At 47.6% G+C, this 18897-nt stretch overlaps 1 protein-coding gene across 2 annotated transcripts in view; it reads left to right on the top strand.

Annotated features, from left to right (window-relative positions):
• Positions 1-18459, top strand: part of LOC140469638 (discoidin domain-containing receptor 2-like) — a 143679-nt gene extending 125220 nt beyond the window's left edge. For both annotated transcript variants that reach the window (XM_072566336.1, XM_072566337.1), the window contains exons 9-17: positions 1548-1754; positions 2104-2270; positions 7532-7730; positions 8989-9233; positions 9656-9780; positions 12256-12453; positions 15463-15697; positions 16303-16452; positions 16937-18459. In XM_072566336.1, coding sequence (XP_072422437.1) covers positions 1548-1754; positions 2104-2270; positions 7532-7730; positions 8989-9233; positions 9656-9780; positions 12256-12453; positions 15463-15697; positions 16303-16452; positions 16937-17077 — 1667 coding nt within the window. In that variant the 3' untranslated portion in view covers positions 17078-18459. The remainder of the gene's footprint in view (positions 1-1547; positions 1755-2103; positions 2271-7531; positions 7731-8988; positions 9234-9655; positions 9781-12255; positions 12454-15462; positions 15698-16302; positions 16453-16936) is intronic.
• Positions 18460-18897: the final 438 nt, after the last annotated feature.

An 18897-nucleotide genomic window follows, 5' to 3' on the forward strand; every position in this document is an offset into this window, starting at 1 on the left:
CGTGCCACTAGATGTTCAGCATTCCTTCAGAGCAGATTAGATGACAGCTGTTTCTTCTATTACCACCATTCTAGTAGACTCCCTTTGCTGATACATGTAGGTATGGTAGAATCAAGTGAATAAGACACACAGTGCAGTTTTGAATTCCCAATAAATGTCTTGAGAGGGGAGGCTGTAGGGTGCAGTTCTAGTTCCTGCTGAGGAGTTTCCTCTAGGTGTTGGCTACCAGGTGATTTGGGAGTGTCAGGCCCTAGACATTGGCAGTGGCAGTCCCAGGGATCATGGGAAAATCCCAGGAGGCGCAAAGAGTGCCTGGGAAATTGAAGGGGGCAGGCAGCAATGTGTTTCAATCAACGAGGTAAAAACAATGACTGCAGATGCTGGAAACCAGATTCTGGATTAGTGGTGCTGGAAGAGCACAGCAGGTCAGGCAGCATCCAAGTAGCTTCGAAATCGATGTTTCGGGCAAAAGCCCTTCATCAGGAATAAAGGCAGTGAGCCTGAAGCGTGGAGAGATAAGCTAGAGGAGGGTGGGGGTGGGGAGAAAGTAGCATAGAGTACAATGGGTGAGTGGGGGAGGGGATGAAGGTGATAGGTCAAGGAGGAGAGGGTGGAGTGGATAGGTGGAAAAGAAGATAGGCAGGTAGGACAAGTCCGGACAAGTCAAGGAGACAGTGCTGAGCTGGAAGTTTAGAACGAGGGTGAGGTGGGGGAAGGGGAAATGAGGAAACTGTTGAAGTCCACATTGATGCCCTGGGAGTAAAGTGTTCCGAGGCGGAAGATGAGGCGTTCTTCCTCCAGGCGTCTGGTGGTGAGGGAGCGGCGGTGAAGGAGGCCCAGGACCTCCATGTCCTCGGCAGAGTGGGAGGGGGAGTTGAAATGTTGGGCCACGGGGCGGTTTGGTTGATTGGTGCGGGTGTCCCGGAGATGTTCCCTAAAGTGCTCTGCTAGGAGGTGCCCAGTCTCCCCAATGTAGAGGACACCACATCGGGAGCAACGGATACAATAAATGATATTAGTGGATGTGCAGGTAAAACTTTGATGGATGTGGAAGGCTCCTTTAGGGCCTTGGATAGAGGTGAGGGAGGAGGTGTGGGCACAGGTTTTACAGTTCCTGCGGTGGCAGGGGAAAGTGCCAGGATGGGAGTGTGGGTCGTAGGGGGGCGTGGACCTGACCAGGTAGTTGCGAAGGGAACGGTCTTTGCGGAAGGCGGAAAGGGGTGGGGAGGGAAATATATCCCTGGTGGTGGGGTCTGTTTGGAGGTGGCGGAAATGTCGGCCGATGATTTGGTTTATGCGAAGATTTGTAGGGTGGAAGGTGAGCACCAGGGGCGTTCTATCCTTGTTACGGTTGGAGGGGTGGGGTCTGAGGGCAGAGGTGCGGGATGTGGACGAGATGCGTTGGAGGGCATCTTTAACCACGTGGGAAGGGAAATTGCGGTCTCTAAAGAAGGAGGCCATCTGGTGTGTTCTGTGGTGGAACTGGTCCTCCTGTGTTTCTGCAGAGTTTGCCTCATCATTAACTTTTTAATTGTATCTTTTGACAGATGTAGGGGGAGCGAATCCTTTGGAACACCCTCAGCCTTCCTGGAGAGAGGGTACTTCCCAAATCCCAGCGGTTCTGAGTACTCCCAGACCAAATGCCGGTCTTGACCTGGGCTCCAGGCCCAGCCTCTCACCAACACTGAGTGCGACCAGTTTTCTTACCCCCACGCTGAATGATACTGTCAACAACCTCATCACCCTCACCCTTGGTAAAGAGCTTCTGGGATTTGCAAAACTTCACCATTGCTATCTTTCGTCTCCCCTTATCCTACTCTCTCTCTCTCTTTTTCTTTCTTTCTGTCTGTCTGTCTCTCTCTCCCCCCCCCCCCCCCCCGTCTCCTCTCTCTTCCCCCCCACCCCCGTCTCCTCTCTCTGTCTCTCCCACACTTTTCCCCTGTCTTTCTTGCTCTTTCTGTCTCGCTCTCTTTGTCTGTCTCTGCTCCCACCCTGTCTGTCTCTCTTCCTGTCTCTTCCACATTCTTTCCTCCACCCTCTCCCTCTTTCTCGCACTCTGTGTCTGTCTCACATTTTCTCTCTCTCTCTCTCTCTCCCCCCCAGCCCCCATGGACAGCTCCCCTCCTCACACCATCAGTAGACCTATTAACAAGGTTGAGGACAGCAGCACCTCCATTCTGATTGGCTGTTTGGTAACCATCATTCTCCTCCTCTTCCTCATCATCATCATTATCCTATGGAGGCAGCACTGGAAGAGGATCCTCCAGAAGGTATGTCCCCTTTAACAACCCACCCCCTGGGTCAAGTCCACTTGAACAGCCCTTCGCCACTGGGCTGTGTTCATTGGTCGCAGAGACCATATACCAAATGTGGGAAATAAAATCATTTATTTTCTAGAAGCCCTAGTCAGTGGAGAAATTAACATATTGGAAGCAGAGCGGGGATAATCACTGGGAAATATAATATAATATCACGGGATGGAGGAAAGCTGTTAGATCCATGGATTGTGAACATAAAATACAACTTGTTTTCTTTCCTTCTATTTTTGTAAGCTCTGGAAAGTGGTTTTAGGAATGAACATGTCCCTGGAGAGAAATTCAGGGAGTGTTGAAAGGGATTCTTTTAATGGGAGAGGGTGAGGTCAAACAGTAACAGACCATAAAGAGGTCAAAGGCAAGGTCAAAGGTGTAGCTTGACAAGATCAAGGAATAAAACTACAAACCAGGACTGCCACCAGGAACAGAAGCTCAAGTTTTGGCCAGTCTTGATGGCTTACAAACAGGTTAGGTAAGGAATTAATAATAGCTGCCAAAGCAGAAAGAGTTATAAAACTGGAGAGAGTTTGGGATGTAGACAGAGGTACCAAATAAGGGATAGCCAGCCCTACCACAGAAGTGGGTAAGCACAGGAAATAGACTTCCAAGATTAGACTAATCTACATTCCCTTCATTGTACTATCTTCCATGTGCCTATCCAAGAGTTGCTTATATGTCCCAAATGTATATGAGTCTACTACCACTGCTGGCAGTGCACTCCACACACCCACCACTCTCCGTGTAAAGAACCTATCTCTGACATCTCCCCTAACCTTCCTCCAATAACCTTAAAATTATGCCCACTTTTCCAGCATTGGAACAAGTCTCTGGCTATCCACTCTATCTAAGCCTATCATCATCTGTACACCTCTATCAAATCACCTCTCATCCTTCTTCGCTCCAATGAGAAAAGCCCTAGCTCCTTCAACATCCCTAGCTTTCTTCATAAGACATGCCCTCCAGTCCAGGAAGCATCCCGGTAAATCTCCTCAGTACACTCTCTCAAGCTTCCACGTCCTTCTAATGAGACAATGGGAACTGAACACACTATTCTAAGTGTGTTCTGACCAGGGCATGATGGAGCTGCAGTATAACCTCATGGCTCTTAAACTCAATCCCCATCTAATGAAAGCCAACACACCATACGCCTTCTTGACACCCTATCAACTGGATGGCAACTTTGAGGGATCTATGGACATGGACCCTCAAGATCCCACTGTTCTTCTACACTGCCAAGAATCCTGCTTTTAACCCTGCATTGTGCATTCAAATTTGACCTTGCACAGTGAGTCACTTTACCCTTTTCCAGGTTGATCTCCATCTGCCACTTCTCAGCCCAGTTCTGCATCCTGTCAATGTCTCGTTGCAACCTACAACAGCCCTTCACACTCTCCGCAACTCCTTCGACCTTCATGCCATCGGCAAACTTACCAACCCGCTTTTCCACTTCCTCATCCAAGTCATTTATGAAAATCACAAAGAGCAGAGGCCCCAGAACCACTCCTTGCAGAACACCACTGGTCACTGAGCTCCAGGCTGAATACTTTTCATCTACCACCACTCTGTGTGTTCTGTGGGCCAGCCAATTCTGTATCCAGCCAACCAGACTTCCCTGTATCCCATGCCTCCTTACTTTCTAAATGAGCCTACCATGGGGAATCTTATCAAACGACTTGCTAAAATCCACATCCACCATATCCATTGCTCTACCTTCACCAATGAGCTTTGTCACATCCTCAAAGAATTCAATAAGGTTTTGGATGTAGGTTTGCTCGCTGAGCTAGAAGATTCGTTTTCAGACGTTTTGGTAACATCTTCAGTGAGCCTCTGAGTGGTGTACTGGTGGCATGACTTGCTTTCTATTTATATGTTTAAGCTTCCTTGGGCTGGTGATGCCATTTCCTGTGGTGACATCATTTCTGGTTCTTTTTCTCAGGGAGTGGTAAATGGGATCCAAATCAATGTGTTTGTTGATAGAGTTCCCGTTGGAATGCCATGCTTCTAGGAATTCTCTTGCGAGCCGTTGTTTGGCTTGTCCTAGGATGGATGTGTCATCCCAGTCGAACTGGTGTCCTTCCTCATCCATATGTAAGGAGACTAGTGGAAGTGGGTCATGTCTTTTTGTGGCTAGTTGATGTTCATGTATCCTGGTGGCTAGTTTTCTGCCTGTTTTTCCAATGTAATGTTTGTTACAGTTCTTGCAAGGTATTTTATAAATGACATTAATTTTGCTTGTTGTCAGTATAGGGTCTTTCAAGTTCATTAGCTACTGTTTTAGTATGTTATAGTGCAAGCAAAATACTTTGCAAGAACTATAACAAACACTATATTGGATAAACAGGCAGAAAACTAGCCACCAGGATACATGAACATGAGCTAGCCACAAAAAGACATGACCCCCTCTCACTAATATCCTTACATACAGATGAGGAAGGACACCACTTCGACTGGGATAACACATCCATCCTAGGACTAGCCAAACAGAAACATGCGCGAGAATTCCTAGAAGCATGGCATTCCAGTGGGAATGGATCCCATTTACCACCCCCTGAGAAAAAGAACAGGAAATGACATCACCATGGGAAATGATGTGACCACAGGAAATGACATCACCAGCCCAAGGAAACTCAAACATATAAATAGAAAGCGGGCTACACCACCAGTTCTTCATTCAGAGGCTCATGCCATGTCTGAAAATGAATCTTCCAGCTCAGCGAGCAAACCTACATCCAGAACCTCAACCTGAGCTACAAATCTTCTCAAAACTCGCTAACTATAAGGTTTGTGAGGCATGACCTATCCCTCACAAAGCCATGCTGACTATCTCTAATCAAACTTTTGTTTTCCAAATAATCATAAATCTTGTCTCTCAGAATTCTCTCCAATACTTTCCCCATCACAGACATAAGACTGACTGGTCTGTAATTCCTAGGATTATCCCTATACTCTTTCTTGAACAAGGGAAATAACATTTTCCACCTTCCAGTCATCTGGTACTACTACAGTGTGCAGTGAAAATGCAAAGATCATCACCAAAGGTGCAGCAATCTCTTCCCTCACTTCCTGTAGCAACCTTGGGTATATCCCATCTGACCCAGGGGATTTATCTATCCTTACATTTTTCAAACTTTTCAGCACATGCTCCTTCTTAACAGCAACCTGTTTGAGCTTATCAGTCTGTTTCACGCTGTCCTCAGAAACGTCAAGGTCCCTCTCAGAAGTGAATACTGAAGCAAAGTATTTATTGAGGACATCCCCATCTCCTTTGATTCCAGGTGTAAGTTCTCTCCACTATCCCTGATTGGCCTGACCCTCACTCTGGCCATCCTCTTGTTCCTCACGTACGTATAGAATGCCTTAGGGTTTTCCCTAATCCTACCCATTAAAGCTTTTTCATGCGCCCTGTGGCCCTCCTAAGTGCATTCTTCAGTTCATTCCCGGCTCCCTTGTAATCCTCTAAAGCCCTGTCTGATCCTTGCCTCCCCAACTTTAAGTAAGCTTCCTTCCTTTTAGTAGGATGACAGCAGTGAGTTTGAAAACATAGTCACTAATGGCCTTTAAGCAGAGTTCAAAATTGGAGGTGAGGCTTTTAAGTTCATTGGACTGGAAATGGATCAAGAGTGTCTATTTGCATCAGCAGTCTCACTTGGAAATTGTTAATCGTGAAAGTAAGACCTCAGAAGATGCGACGTCTTCCAAAACTGAAAAAGAAGAAATGCAAATTGGACAGCTGAATTAGCTGAACACCTAAGCAAGTTTTTAAAGTCTTTGAGTTGAGAAGATTATGAAAAATCCCTAGGTAGATTCCTATTCGGGTGAATAAAACATTGAGAAAGTAAAAACAGAGCAGTGTTTTCAAATGTCCAACATTGGGTGATGCCAGCAGCATGAACCTGCTTGTTTTTGGTGATGGTCCTTGTGCACATCTCTCTGATGAGTTCTCAAGTGCAGGAAGATTTATACTTTTTCTTGTTGGAAAAGGGGGTAAATGTTATCCTTTTGTTTGGGAAGTTAAAAAGACCAGAATAGCAGTAACCTTAGCAACCGAAACACTCACTCTCAATGAAGTGGTGGATATGGCATTTATTTTAGAGAAAATATTGGAAGAAATTCTATAAAAGGGATTCACCTCAACGTTTATTGTTATATCAAAAAAAAATCACTATGGGATAAGATACATTTGACAAAATGTGGGAATTCGAAAACACACTTTTCATTCAAGGATCTATATAGCGGTTTTAAAACAGAGAATAGAGAAATCTTTTTATGAATTGGGTGGAAAACAGCAGTTAGCTATCTGGTCACTTTACAAAGGAAGGAATAAGCTCTCAGAAATTATTAGAAATTTTCTTTTAAGAACATTTAGAACTCTTATGTACACACTAAAGCAGGAAGATAATTGTTGACATTCTGCACACTAAATTGTATTTGTTTGTATTTTAGTCTTTTTAATCATTTCTAAGGTAAACTATTAAAATATAGAGGGGGATCTGTTCTCATCCAGGAGGGCTGCCTGAGACCAAATGGGACCAGTGAACAGGTGATGGTTACAGATGGCTGTTGGGTGAGAACTGGGTGGAGATCTGAGGAATTTGTTGGAGATTTGTAAGGTCTGAGTTGGAATAAAACTGCCTAGAAAAGTAGGTATTTAAAGTCTGGTCTACCAACTTCAACCTCTGGTGTCCTCTTTAACAACATCCCATCACTATTCTGTGTACACCACCAATCTGCACAGCCCCCTCTGCCACTTTGGTGTATTCTCTTTAACAACAGTCCTGTGACAGCTGGCACTTCCTATACATGTGTGCTGCCTTCACAACCTCAGTATCCTGGAATTGTTAATACTGTCACAGTATCTCCCACTTTCTCACCCTTCTCACAGTCGTATTTCCCTATACATGTACCCTCCTGTTCCAGCCTTATCTGTGGCCATCCACCTCTGAAACTCTGTGCACCCAGGCAACAAAGCCCTTTTCTCCTGCAACATGCCTACTGTTGAATGTAGTTGTGTGGTGCCAGTATTTGACTGCCATCTGTGACCATTGCAGTTCACCTCAGTGCCTTTAAGCCCTCCAGCTTTCTATTCCCAGCTCTGTAATCTGTTGGGTGTAGGGCGTCAGAGTATGCAGTTATTATGGTCTTTAGCATGTTAGGACTGGTGGCTTGGTCTGTGATTATTAAGGTCTAATGCTGTTCACACTCTGCTATTTGCTAAGGCTCCACGGAGAATTTTGGAGGAGGATGTGACCGTGCGTCCATCCCTGTACAATGATACTATCGTCATTAGTAACCAGACGCAGATATTTCAGACCAACCCCACTTATGAGCGCGTCTTTCCATTTGACCTGGAATATCAGGAACCTGCCAGGCTGCTACGCAAGCTTCCAGAGCTTTCTCAGAGTGCAGAAGACTCAGGTTGGTGCTGCTGCGGAAATTGAGCATGTAGGTCGCTTCAGTAGTATGTCGGAGGGCAATGTGGGGAATTGCCCATCCTTCACCCTTACCCCCACAATGGCTGCCGTAGTGCCCACACAATCTTGAATTCAGTGCGGGTTGTGACTTACAGTTTGGGTGGCTCTATTTGGATATTCTGGGCTGTTAGAGGTGGGCATGCAGGTGGTGTAGGGTAAAGGGGCAGCAAGGTGGGTCAGTGGTTAGCACTGCAGCCTCAGCACCAGGAACCCAGGTTGGATTCCAGCCTCAGGCAACTGTCTGTGTAGAGTTTGCACATTCTCCCAGTGTCTCTGTGGGTTTCGGCTTGTTTCCTCCCACAGACCAAAGATGTGCAAGTTAGATGGATTGGCCATGCCAAATTGCCCATAGTGTCCATATTGATTTGTGCTCATGAGGAAAAATGTTCTTTTGGTGGCATGTGTTTGGAGTTGATTTGGGCATGAGGAGAGTTATAAATCTCTCCCATCTGAGGAGAGGCCTCAAAATGAGCTATCTCTTTGTCATTGGTCATGATCCTGGATGTCTCCCTGTCAGCGCTAGACAAATAACTTCACCATGTGATAGGCACAGCACTTTCAGGTTTCCCCCCCCCCCTCCCCCAACCGACGACCACATTGGGCAGCCAGCCTCTGTCACCTGCTCTGTCTCACATGAGCAGAGGATGAGGTCATTGCATGTGGTACAGTATGATGTGACAGACATAGATGCTGACACTACCTGAGGCCTATCCTGTCAGGGCCAATTGAAGGTGCTGGCTGCATTTGTGCATCACACAGAGACAGAAAGATATTTAGGGAGCACTCACTGTAACAGAATGTTGGCTGAGGCTAAGACTAGTGGGAAACTTATCCTGTGAATGACCTGACCCACCTCCTGTCCCCATCACGGCCCGACTCCCCATCGTGGCTCCCTCCCCATCACAGCCCAACCACCCACATCACAGCCCGATCCTCTGCTCTCCTGACCCTATCACAGCCCGACCACCCTGATTTCACCACAATCCACTCCTTATTCCTGACCCCATCGCAGCCCAATCTCTGCCTCCCGACCCCTGACCCTCCTGTTGATGTTTGCTGGAGTGGATTGGCTCGGGTTCACTGAAAGGGACATTGAGTGAGTTGAGAGGGAATGAAAGAGGTGGAGTGGGGCTAATAAAGCTGTTTCTTTCATTGCCCTCTCTCCATCTGCCAACCTAACTTTCCTTGTGTCCTTTTCCCAGTGTGTAGTGGTGACTATGCAGAACCTGACCTCACAAAAACCACTCCGCACCAGGGTTTCCAGAGTAATGTGCCACATTACGCAGAGGCTGATATTGTCAATCTTCAGGGGGTGACTGGAAACAACACGTACGCTGTTCCTGCACTCACCGTGGACTCTCTGGTCAAGATGGAACTCGCTGTGGAGGAAGTCTCCCGACATCAACTGCACTTTAAGGAGAAACTGGGAGAGGGACAGTTTGGGGAGGTAAGGGGCTTTTTAACATGGTCTGCCAACCTGTTTTAGGTATGACTTGAATGTGCCCATTGCCTGTGCCTTATGCCAACGAGACATGATGGGAGTTTGCTGGCATCGCCAGTCATGAGAGCTACTGGGACTGAGTGTATGAGGGTTATTGAATGAGAGGATTAATCCGGGAGGTGTCCATGTTAATTGGAAACAGAGATTGAGGATCAGTCAACGGGAGTGCATCTGATGAGGGTCAGTTGGGGAGGGAGTGAAGGGGTTCAGTGGGTATGGACTGGGGTTTCAGTCAGGGCAGGAGTGGGGTCTCACTCAGAGGGTAGTTCTGACTGGGGTGAGGGAAGAGGAGTACCACTCAGAGGGAGTGTGCATCCTGGGACTGGCACGTTGTGATGATGCTTGTACTCCTTCTCCTCCTCCTCCAGGTTCACCTGTGTGAGGCAGTGAGTCTGCACGAGTTCCATCGCCCAGACTTCCTCTTCAACACGGGCCACAGGCCTATCCTGGTGGCAGTGAAGATGCTGCGGTCAGATGCCACAACCACTGCCAGGTAGGTGCCCCTTTGGGCGAGATTGCTTCTTACTGGAGTTGCTGCATGTGGGAATCCACTGAGTAAACTGAGTGGGTAGTTGCAGGAGTGAGCTCATACGTGCGGCTCTCAATGACCGTTGCTGGTGTGAGGTGTGCAGAACGGTCCCAGATGCTCTCCTAGAGCCAGCTCTCCTGAGACTTCAGACATCATTTTGTCCAGAATGGATCAGTCTCTTTTGCCTTGGGGAAAAGTCAGGGGATGGCATAATAGACACCTTTTAAAATGGTGACAGAATCTCAGAATTGTTACGGTGGGGCCATTCACCCCCTGAAGACTGCACTGAATCTCTGAACACTTAATTCCTGTCTTTTCCCCATTACCTTACACCCTGTTTCTGTTTAAATGATCATCCTATGGGGATCCTGAATGCCTCAATTGAACCTGCCATCATTACATCTCCAGGCAGTGCATCCCAGACCCACTCTTGCCCAGTTGAAGTTGCTGTCCACCAGTTTTGTCATTTTCTACCACCTTTCTGAATCTGCTGATACAATGATTACTGTCCCCTAAATGTTCCCCTTAACCTTCCCCTACTGTCACTTGATCTGCTTTACCCACGAATCCAGTCTAACAGTGCCTCCTTTCTTATTGTACTAGGCTCATACTGCTGTAAGAGATTCTCCTGAATCTAGGAATACTTGCCCCTCCGTGCCCCCTTGCCATTACCACTATCTCTGTATAATCTCCCAGTATAACTACTCTATGTTGTTTGCACTTCTCTGTAATTTCCCTGCAAGATTTGTCCCTCTACTGTTCCCAGTAGCTGGTGCTCTGTCGATTATAATGAGCAATGTAATTGCATCCTTCTTACTCCTTCGCTCAAGCTGAATCATTTCTACTCTTGAACCGTCCTCTTTCTCCAGTTGTACAAGGCCCTCCTTTACATAAAACACTACCCCCCGCTCTTTTATTTCCTTTCCCGTTGTTTCTGAACACAGAGCAACCAAGAATATTGAACACAAAGATTCCTCCTTGCTTAAGCCATGTCTCCATGATCAGCACATGATGATCCCACATCTAATGTGTCTGTGAAACCCTCAGGCCTACTCACTGTGCTGCATACTGTATAACGCTGATCTAGAAACACACAGTAGGAGCTGGAGTAGGCCATTCAGCCCATCAAGTCTGCTTTGTTATTCAACAGATCATTCAACATCATCTCTTCCTGATAAAGTGCTTTTGCCTGAAGTGTCGATTCTCCTGTTGCTCGGATGCTGCCTGACCAGCTGTACTTTTCCAGCACCACACTCTTTGACTCTGAAATGTACCTCCCCTGTATCCCGAGACAGTGATCCTTTGTTGTGAACTCTCTGGCTGGTATAATTCTCCCTTTCTCCATCGCTGCTTGTTAATGTACCAGTTTCTGCTGCTGCTCCCTGCACTTTGTGCACCATGGAATCACTTTCAAAATCTTCTCTCCTTTTTGCCAAGCCCTTCCCAACATTCCAAGCAAAATGCCCTGCAGGGATTCATTCCTGGCTCTGGTTTGAAGGTTTTGATTAATTCATAGAATCATTGAATTCCTGCAGTTTGGAGACAGGCCATTCAGCCCACTGAGTCCACACCAACCCTCCGAAGATCAACCCACCCACCCCTACCCTATCCCTGTAACTCTGCATTTCCCATGGCTTCCCCACCTTACCTACACATTCCTGGACACTCTGGGTGATTTAGCATGGCCAATCCACCCTAACCTCCACGTTTTAGGATTGTGGGAGGAAACCCGAGCACCAGGAGGAAGCCCACACGGACGCGGGGAGAATATACACACTCCATACAATCACCCGAGGCTGGAATCAAACCTGATGTTTTGAGGCAGCAGTGCTAACCACTGAGCCACTGTGCTGCCCAGGCAGGCTGGATGGGCTGGATGACCAACTCCTCCTCCTTTCTATTGGAAACAGAGAGGAGGTTTCCTCTTGTGGGATTGAGCCTAACCAGAGGCCATCAGTATAAACACGTCAGCCAGAGAACCAGTTGAGAATTGTGCAGAAACCTTCCTCGAGACGAGTGAGAGAATATGGGTCGCTACACCACACGAGTGGTCAATGTGGATGGAGTGGAGGCATTGGGGGAGAAACGAGGCAAGTATAGGGCGAAGAAGGGAGTGCAGGGTGACGGTGAGAGAATCAGTTAAAGAAAGTTGAGGCACGGGAGTGACTGGAGTGGATAGTGAATGCTGGTGTAGGCTGGATGGGAGGAAATGCCTGTTACTGGAGGGTATATCCTCTGTCATCCCACATGACACCAGAAATGGTATATCATGCTGTCATGTGATCTGTATGGCTGGCACAAGCTGACACCTCCCGAGCAGCTTGCTGCAGGAGTTCCAAGGTACCAGAGGCGATGTGACAGAGAATACCTGAGGAGGTTATTTTTGTTGATGGATGATATGCTGCTGTATGATAACCAAGCCCTGTACGTCACTTCCAGGAATAACTTCCTCAAAGAGATGAAGATCATGTCACGGCTGAAGGACCCCAATATTATCCGGCTTCTCGGAGTCTGTATCCGTGACAATCCACTCTGCATGGTCACCGAGTACATGGAGAATGGGGACCTCAATCAGTTCCTGTCCCAGAGGGAGCTGGAAAACCACTTCACCCTGGCAAAGAACATCCCTAGCGTCAGGTAGGAGTAAGCAACCAGGAACTCTACACCAGTGCGTGCAGGGGGACAGACAGGCTTAGTGGTGGTCGTCTCTTCTGTAGGATGGGAGGTTTCAAGGTTAGAGATCACATTTTTAAGGTGAGAGATATTTTAAAAAGATATGAGGCAAATTTTATTACACAGAGGATGGTTCGCGTGTGGAATGAACTTCCTAAGGAAGTGGTGGATACAGGAAGAATTACAATATTTAAAGGACATTTTGAAAAATACGTGAATAGGAAAAATTTGGAGGGATATGGGCCAGGAGCAGGCAGGAGGGACTAGTTTGGTTTGGGCTTATGTTCGGCACAGAGTGGTTAGACCAAGGCTCTGTTTCCATACTGTTTGACCCGATGGCTATGACAATATGACCACAGATGCTGGAAGTCAGAAATAAAAACTCAGTGTCTGAAATTTGATTCTGCTCTTCAGAATCACGTTAGACTTGTTAGACAGCGTTAACTCTGTTTCTGTCTTCATAGGTGCTACCAGACTTGCTGAGTTTCTCCATCAATTTCTCTCTGTGTAATCCCTTTAAAAAAAAGATTGTTAGTCTTATCTCTCCTATCCATCCTATTTGTGAACAAATATGCCCAGGTGTGGACTTAGAGGTACAGTTCAAGTTTGAGGCCTTGGTCCCAGGCTTTGAATGTGAACAATATGAGATGAATGAGGGGTCTGATTAAATGGTAAAAGATAAATGGAAGCAGCTAAACAAATCCTGAAGATAAAGGCGATATCCCTGACTGTTTGCAAGTATAGTTACAATACTGGCATCTACCTGACAATGTGAAAATTTGCCCAGGTATGCCCTGTGTAAAAGAAGAAGCAGGACAAATCCAACCCAGCCAAATGCTGCCTCATCAGTCTACTTTCAATTATCAGTAAAGAGATGGAAGGTGTCATCAACCGGGCTATTTAGCAGCACCTGCTCAGTAACGCCCAGTTTGGGTTCCGTCAGGACCACCCAGCTCCTAACCCTTAACATCAAGGGCACATTCAACTGAATGCAGTGTCAAGGAGCTCTAGGAAAACTAGAATCAGTGTGTACCAGGGGAGCAAACGCACTGCTGGTTGGAGTCATACCTGGTACATTGGAAGATGGTTGTGGTTGTTGGAGGGTCAGTCATCTCAGCTCCAGGACATCTCTGCAGGAGTTCCTCAGGGTATTAGCTAGAACCATCTTCAGCTGCTTCATCAATGGCCTTCCCTCCAGCATGGGTCAGAATTGAGAATGTTTGCCAATGATAACACAATGTTCAGCATCATTCATGACTCCTCAGATATATTCAAATGCAGTGAGACCTGGGCTGTACCTAGATTTGAACTGAAAAGTTAAGTAATAGTCACACCACACAAATGCCAGGCAATGATCACGTCCAATAAGAGACAATCTCACCACCACCCCTCGGTATTCAATGTTGTTACCATCACTGAATCTCCCACTACAAACATCCTGAGCATTACCAATGATCAGACATTGAACTGGACTAGCCATATGAACACAGTGGCTACAAGAGCAAGTCAAAGGCTAGGAATACTGTGGTGAGTAACCCACCTCCTGACTCCCCAAAGCTGTTTGCTGTCTACAAGGCACAAGGCAGGAGTGAAAGGCTCCTGCCCGAAATGTCGATTTTCCTGCTCCCCGGATGCTGCCTGACCTGCTGTGCTTTTCCAGCACCACTCTGATCTTGACCCACAAGGCAGGAGTCTTATCAGTGCAGTTCCAGTAACACTCAAGAAACTTGACACTGTGCAGGATCAAAGCAGCCCACTTGATTGGCACCACATCCACAAACACTTACTCCTTCCACCCCTGATACTTAGTAGCAGTGGTGTACAATCTACAAGATGCACTGCAGAAACTTGTCAAAGATCCTTTGACAGCACCTTCCAAACCTATGACCACTTCCATCACAAGGGACAAGGCAGCACATGCATGGGGGTTGGAAGTTCACCTCCAAACCACTCATCCGACTGACCTGGAAATATCCTGGAATTCTCTCCCTAACGTCTACCTGCAGCACATGGACCATAGCAGTTCAAGAAGTTAGCTCACCTCCAGCTGATTTACCCATCTGAGCAGTCTGTTCATATCTTCCTGTAACTTAAGACTTTCTTCCTCAATGTCAACCACTTGGTCAATCTTTGTGGCATCCAAAACTGACTTATCATTCCCCCCCCCTCCAACCACGTTCTCACCTACAGGATTTACCAGAATGTGGCCAGGGCTGGAGAATTGTAGCTACGAGGAGAGGTTGGGGCTGTTTTCCTTGGAATAGAGAAAGCTGAAGAGTGACACGATTGAGGTATACAAAATTGTGGGGATAGAGAGAGAACAGACAGGTGGAACCTGTTTCCCTTGTCAGAAGTTCAAAAACGAGGGGTCAGAGTCAAGCTAAGTTTCAGAAGGATTTGAGTGGGTGTGAGGGGAAACTTTGTTTTTAACGCAGAGGGTGGTGGGTGTCAGGAATTTGCTGCCTGAGTTGGTGGTGGAGGCAGAGACCCGAAACTCTGCTTAACAAGTCCCTGGATCTATACCTTCAGTGCTGTAAGCTGCAGAACAATGACTGTGTGCAGGAAGATGAGATTAGAAAGGGCATCTGGGTGTCTTTGGGTTGGCGTGGACAAGATGGGCTGAATAGTTCCCTTCTCTCTATCATTCCTGTGGTTCTATTTATGAATATCACAAACAATTTGAATCAGTAACTGGACAGATGGTGTGACCACAGACCCCCCTTAATGTTATAGAGTGTTCTGATGGGTAGAGCTATCACCACAGACACCCGTTTATCAGAACAATAATCCCAGAATATGACAGTGTCAGCAATACTCAATCCTCATGTGCTTGTACTAAAGCTTAGGACCACAATAAAGAAATCAAATCAGACACTTGTCGAATTTACAAAGGAGAAAGAAAAGCTATGCAAACAATTGTTTTAGATCGCTCAAGATCAGGCTGTTCACTTTCTCTCTCTTTCCCTCCCGCAGCTATCGATGCCTTCTGCACATGATGACCCAGGTGTCCTCGGGCATGAAGTATCTCTCCTCACTTAACGTTGTCCACCGAGACCTTGCCACCCGTAACTGCCTGGTGGGGAACCGCTGCACTATCAAGATAGCCGATTTTGGCATGAGCCGCAATCTGTATAGCGGTGACTACTACCGGATCCAGGGTCGTGCTGTGCTGCCCATCCGCTGGATGGCGTGGGAAAGTATTCTGCTGGTGAGTGTTGGCACCGTAACCAGCTGCAATAGCCCTTCCATCCTGAATTTACAACACGGTGCATTCATGTGGTGCCTTTAACATTCAAAGGCCCCCCGCCCCCCCCAAGGTGCTTAACAGGAGAGTTTTCAGACAGAAGTTGCTGGTCAGAGGGAGAGCTTACAAAGAGGAGATAAGAGAGAAAAGGAGTTTTTGGGAGGGAATTCCTGCGCTTAGATATGGGCAGCATAAGGCAAAGCCGCAAATGATAGAGCGATGGAAATTTGGGATGTCCAACAATCAATGGAGAGCAAAGAATTTCAGAGTTGTTTGGGCTGGAGAAGGTTCCAGTGACAGGAACAGATGAGATTGTGGAGGGATTTGATTATGATTATTTTGGAGCTTTGATGGATTAGGATTCGAGTAATGACTGGATGTGGGCGGTAGAGTTATGTATCTAGAGCATGACAGATGAGAACTAGATAGGATGGCACCTGAATAGTCCAGCAGAGAGCACAAGTCAGGATTTCCCGGTGTAGCTGTCAGTATGTGTGCAGGGATGGAAAGAAGGAGGTTTGTGGGTGAAGCAATATCGGACACTTAGCCTCAACTGCTTGTCATTTCAGGGAAAATTCACCACAGCCAGTGATGTCTGGGCCTTTGGAGTTACAATGTGGGAGATGTTCACCTTCTGTAAGGAGCAGCCATACTCCCAGCAGTCTGATGAGCAGATCATTGAGAATACAGGCGAATTCTTCCGAAATCAGGGGCGACAGGTAAGAACCGCTCAAATGCAGGCCCTGCTTGAACCGGTTTCTCCCCCCCAAAAAAAGGGTATAAAAGAAATAGATTTTGTGTAAGCATTCCCAAACTCTTAGGATGTCGCCGCCACTGAAGTGTTTTTGAAATGTAATCAATAATGAAACGCAGGAACTGCAGCAACATATTTGCACAAAGCAGGATCCCACGAACAGCAATCAGATCATTTGATTGTGATGCTGACTTGGATAAATATTAACCCTGGGATCTTCTATTCAAGACACAGTGTAATGTCTCAACTGGTAAACAGCACCACTGAGAGTACAGCATTCCCTCAGTACTGCACTGGTCACCATCCATCCCTCTATCAGTTGTACCCACAGCTGGTACTAGTTCAGGGCGTGCGGTCTGTGTGTCAGGTACTGTGGGGCTGCAATTCTTGAGCTGCCAAGGATTTCTTACAATTCTGTTGTCTCTTTCTCTCTCTGTGTCTCTCCACAGGTCTATCTGTCACAGCCAACTGTGTGTCCGAAACAGATCTTTGATTTAATGCTTAGTTGTTGGAGTAGAGACATCAAGGACAGGCCCAGCTTTCTGCAGATCCACCACTTCCTGCAGCAGCAGTTTGTCAATGCAGCCTAGTGGTTCCAGACTGGGATGGACCTGTGTCTTCTTGCTGATGCGATGGTTGCTGCCGTTGTGCCATGCTTCTGTATGCCCGTGAACGACTCAGCCTCTTGGCCTTCCTGCCATTTCTGCCGTAGGATTGGCCCGTGGCGACTGCTCATGTAATGAGCACATGTTTCCGTCTCTGGCCTCTCCACCGACGGCATTTCCTGGCCGTCGAGCTGACCGCTGACCCGTGACAGTTCCCCTCTGGGTGGGGGACTGGTGCCAGGGGGCTGCAAGCAACTGCACGATGAGGTGGCTTCCAAGACTCTGAGAATGCAGGAGAGGCCGAGGCTGGGCGAGCCTGCGAGGTCTGACACTTGAATTCCCAGAGACGTGCACGAGGCCGTAGCTTGAGTACACGAGATGACTTTTCTCTATCATTCCCTGTGGCGTTTCCGAGCACTGCTTTCTTAGTTCAGTCATTGCTTCTGCAGACTGACGTTACAGTACGCAAGGTCAACACTAACAACTGGGCAGAGAAGCCCAGGCAGAAGGGAGGGAGGTGACTTCACTATACATCAGAATGTAGACACCACAATCAACTGAGAACATCAATGTGGTGTGGTCACTATGTTTTAAGGTTAGAATGGCTTGTAGCTTAAATATGATGGACTCCTGTGCAATGTACAGTGACCCCCCCCCCCCCCATTGACACCGGATTGAATGCTGTATTTGCCCCAATTTGCTGTAAACACTCTTCCCCACCACATTTGCAGGAGGCAAGCTGTCTGCAGCCCCCCTACATCAGAGTAGACAATACATCCCCCATGGTCAAGGACTTTCTCCCTCATTACCTAGACTGCGCACTGTATCCATCCCCTTCCAGGGACAGACTGCAGTATCCCTATTATAGTTTGCACTGTATCCCCTCTCCCTGCCAGAGCTTTGTGCTATATGTGCCCTGCCCCCTCCTCCCCCAAATGCTGGTGCTGTACCTGCACCCCCTACCCATAGCTGTGTGCTGTATCCCCCGAGGTGGCCAACATTTTCCCAGACATTGGATGCATGTTGTATCTGTGTTGATGTGATGGGGTCTCAGTGCTGGGTGATTATTCCTGGCTCACTCTCACAGCCATCTCTTCTTTACTTTGGGGCTGGGCAGGGGGCTGGGGGTTGACCACTTGCTCATCCTTTCATTGGCATATTCCCCAGAAAAACTTCCAGGAACCATGGACATTGCAGGGAGCTGGAGAAAACACCCAGAATGTGCGTCTGATGGGGGTATTCGGCATTGGGGCAGGGAGAAATAAGGCAGATACAGAATGAGGCACTGGGGTAGGATGGGTCAGCACAGAGAGGCTGGGAGTTGGGGGTCAGCATGGAGGGGCTGGGTATCAAGTGTTGGTGTGGAGGTAGGGGGTCGGGTGTCAGTCTGGCGGGGGCGGGGGGGTGTAGGGGGTTGGGTGTCTGTCCGCGGGGAGCAGGGTGGTAGGGTCTCGATCTTGGGGGTGGTGGGGTGTAGGGGGTCAGGTGTCAGTTGATGGGCGTTGTGTAGGGAGTCAGGTGTCTGTCCACAGGGGCAGGGTGTAGGGGGTTAGGTGTCAGTCTTGGAGGTGGTGGGGTCGGGTGTAGGGGGTCAGGTGTCAGTGTAGAAGGGATTTAGATTAGATTCCCTACAGTGTGGAAACAGACCCTTCGGGCCAACAAGTCCACACCAACCCACTGAAGGGCAACCCAACCAGACCCATTCCCCTTACATTTTTCTCTGACTAATGCACCTAACACTACAGGTAATTTAGCATGGCCGATTCGCATGACCTGCACATCTTTTTGTGACTGTGGGAGGAAAC

This window comes from Chiloscyllium punctatum, chromosome 49, assembly GCF_047496795.1.
Source record: "Chiloscyllium punctatum isolate Juve2018m chromosome 49, sChiPun1.3, whole genome shotgun sequence".
Taxonomy (NCBI): Eukaryota; Metazoa; Chordata; class Chondrichthyes; order Orectolobiformes; family Hemiscylliidae; genus Chiloscyllium; species Chiloscyllium punctatum.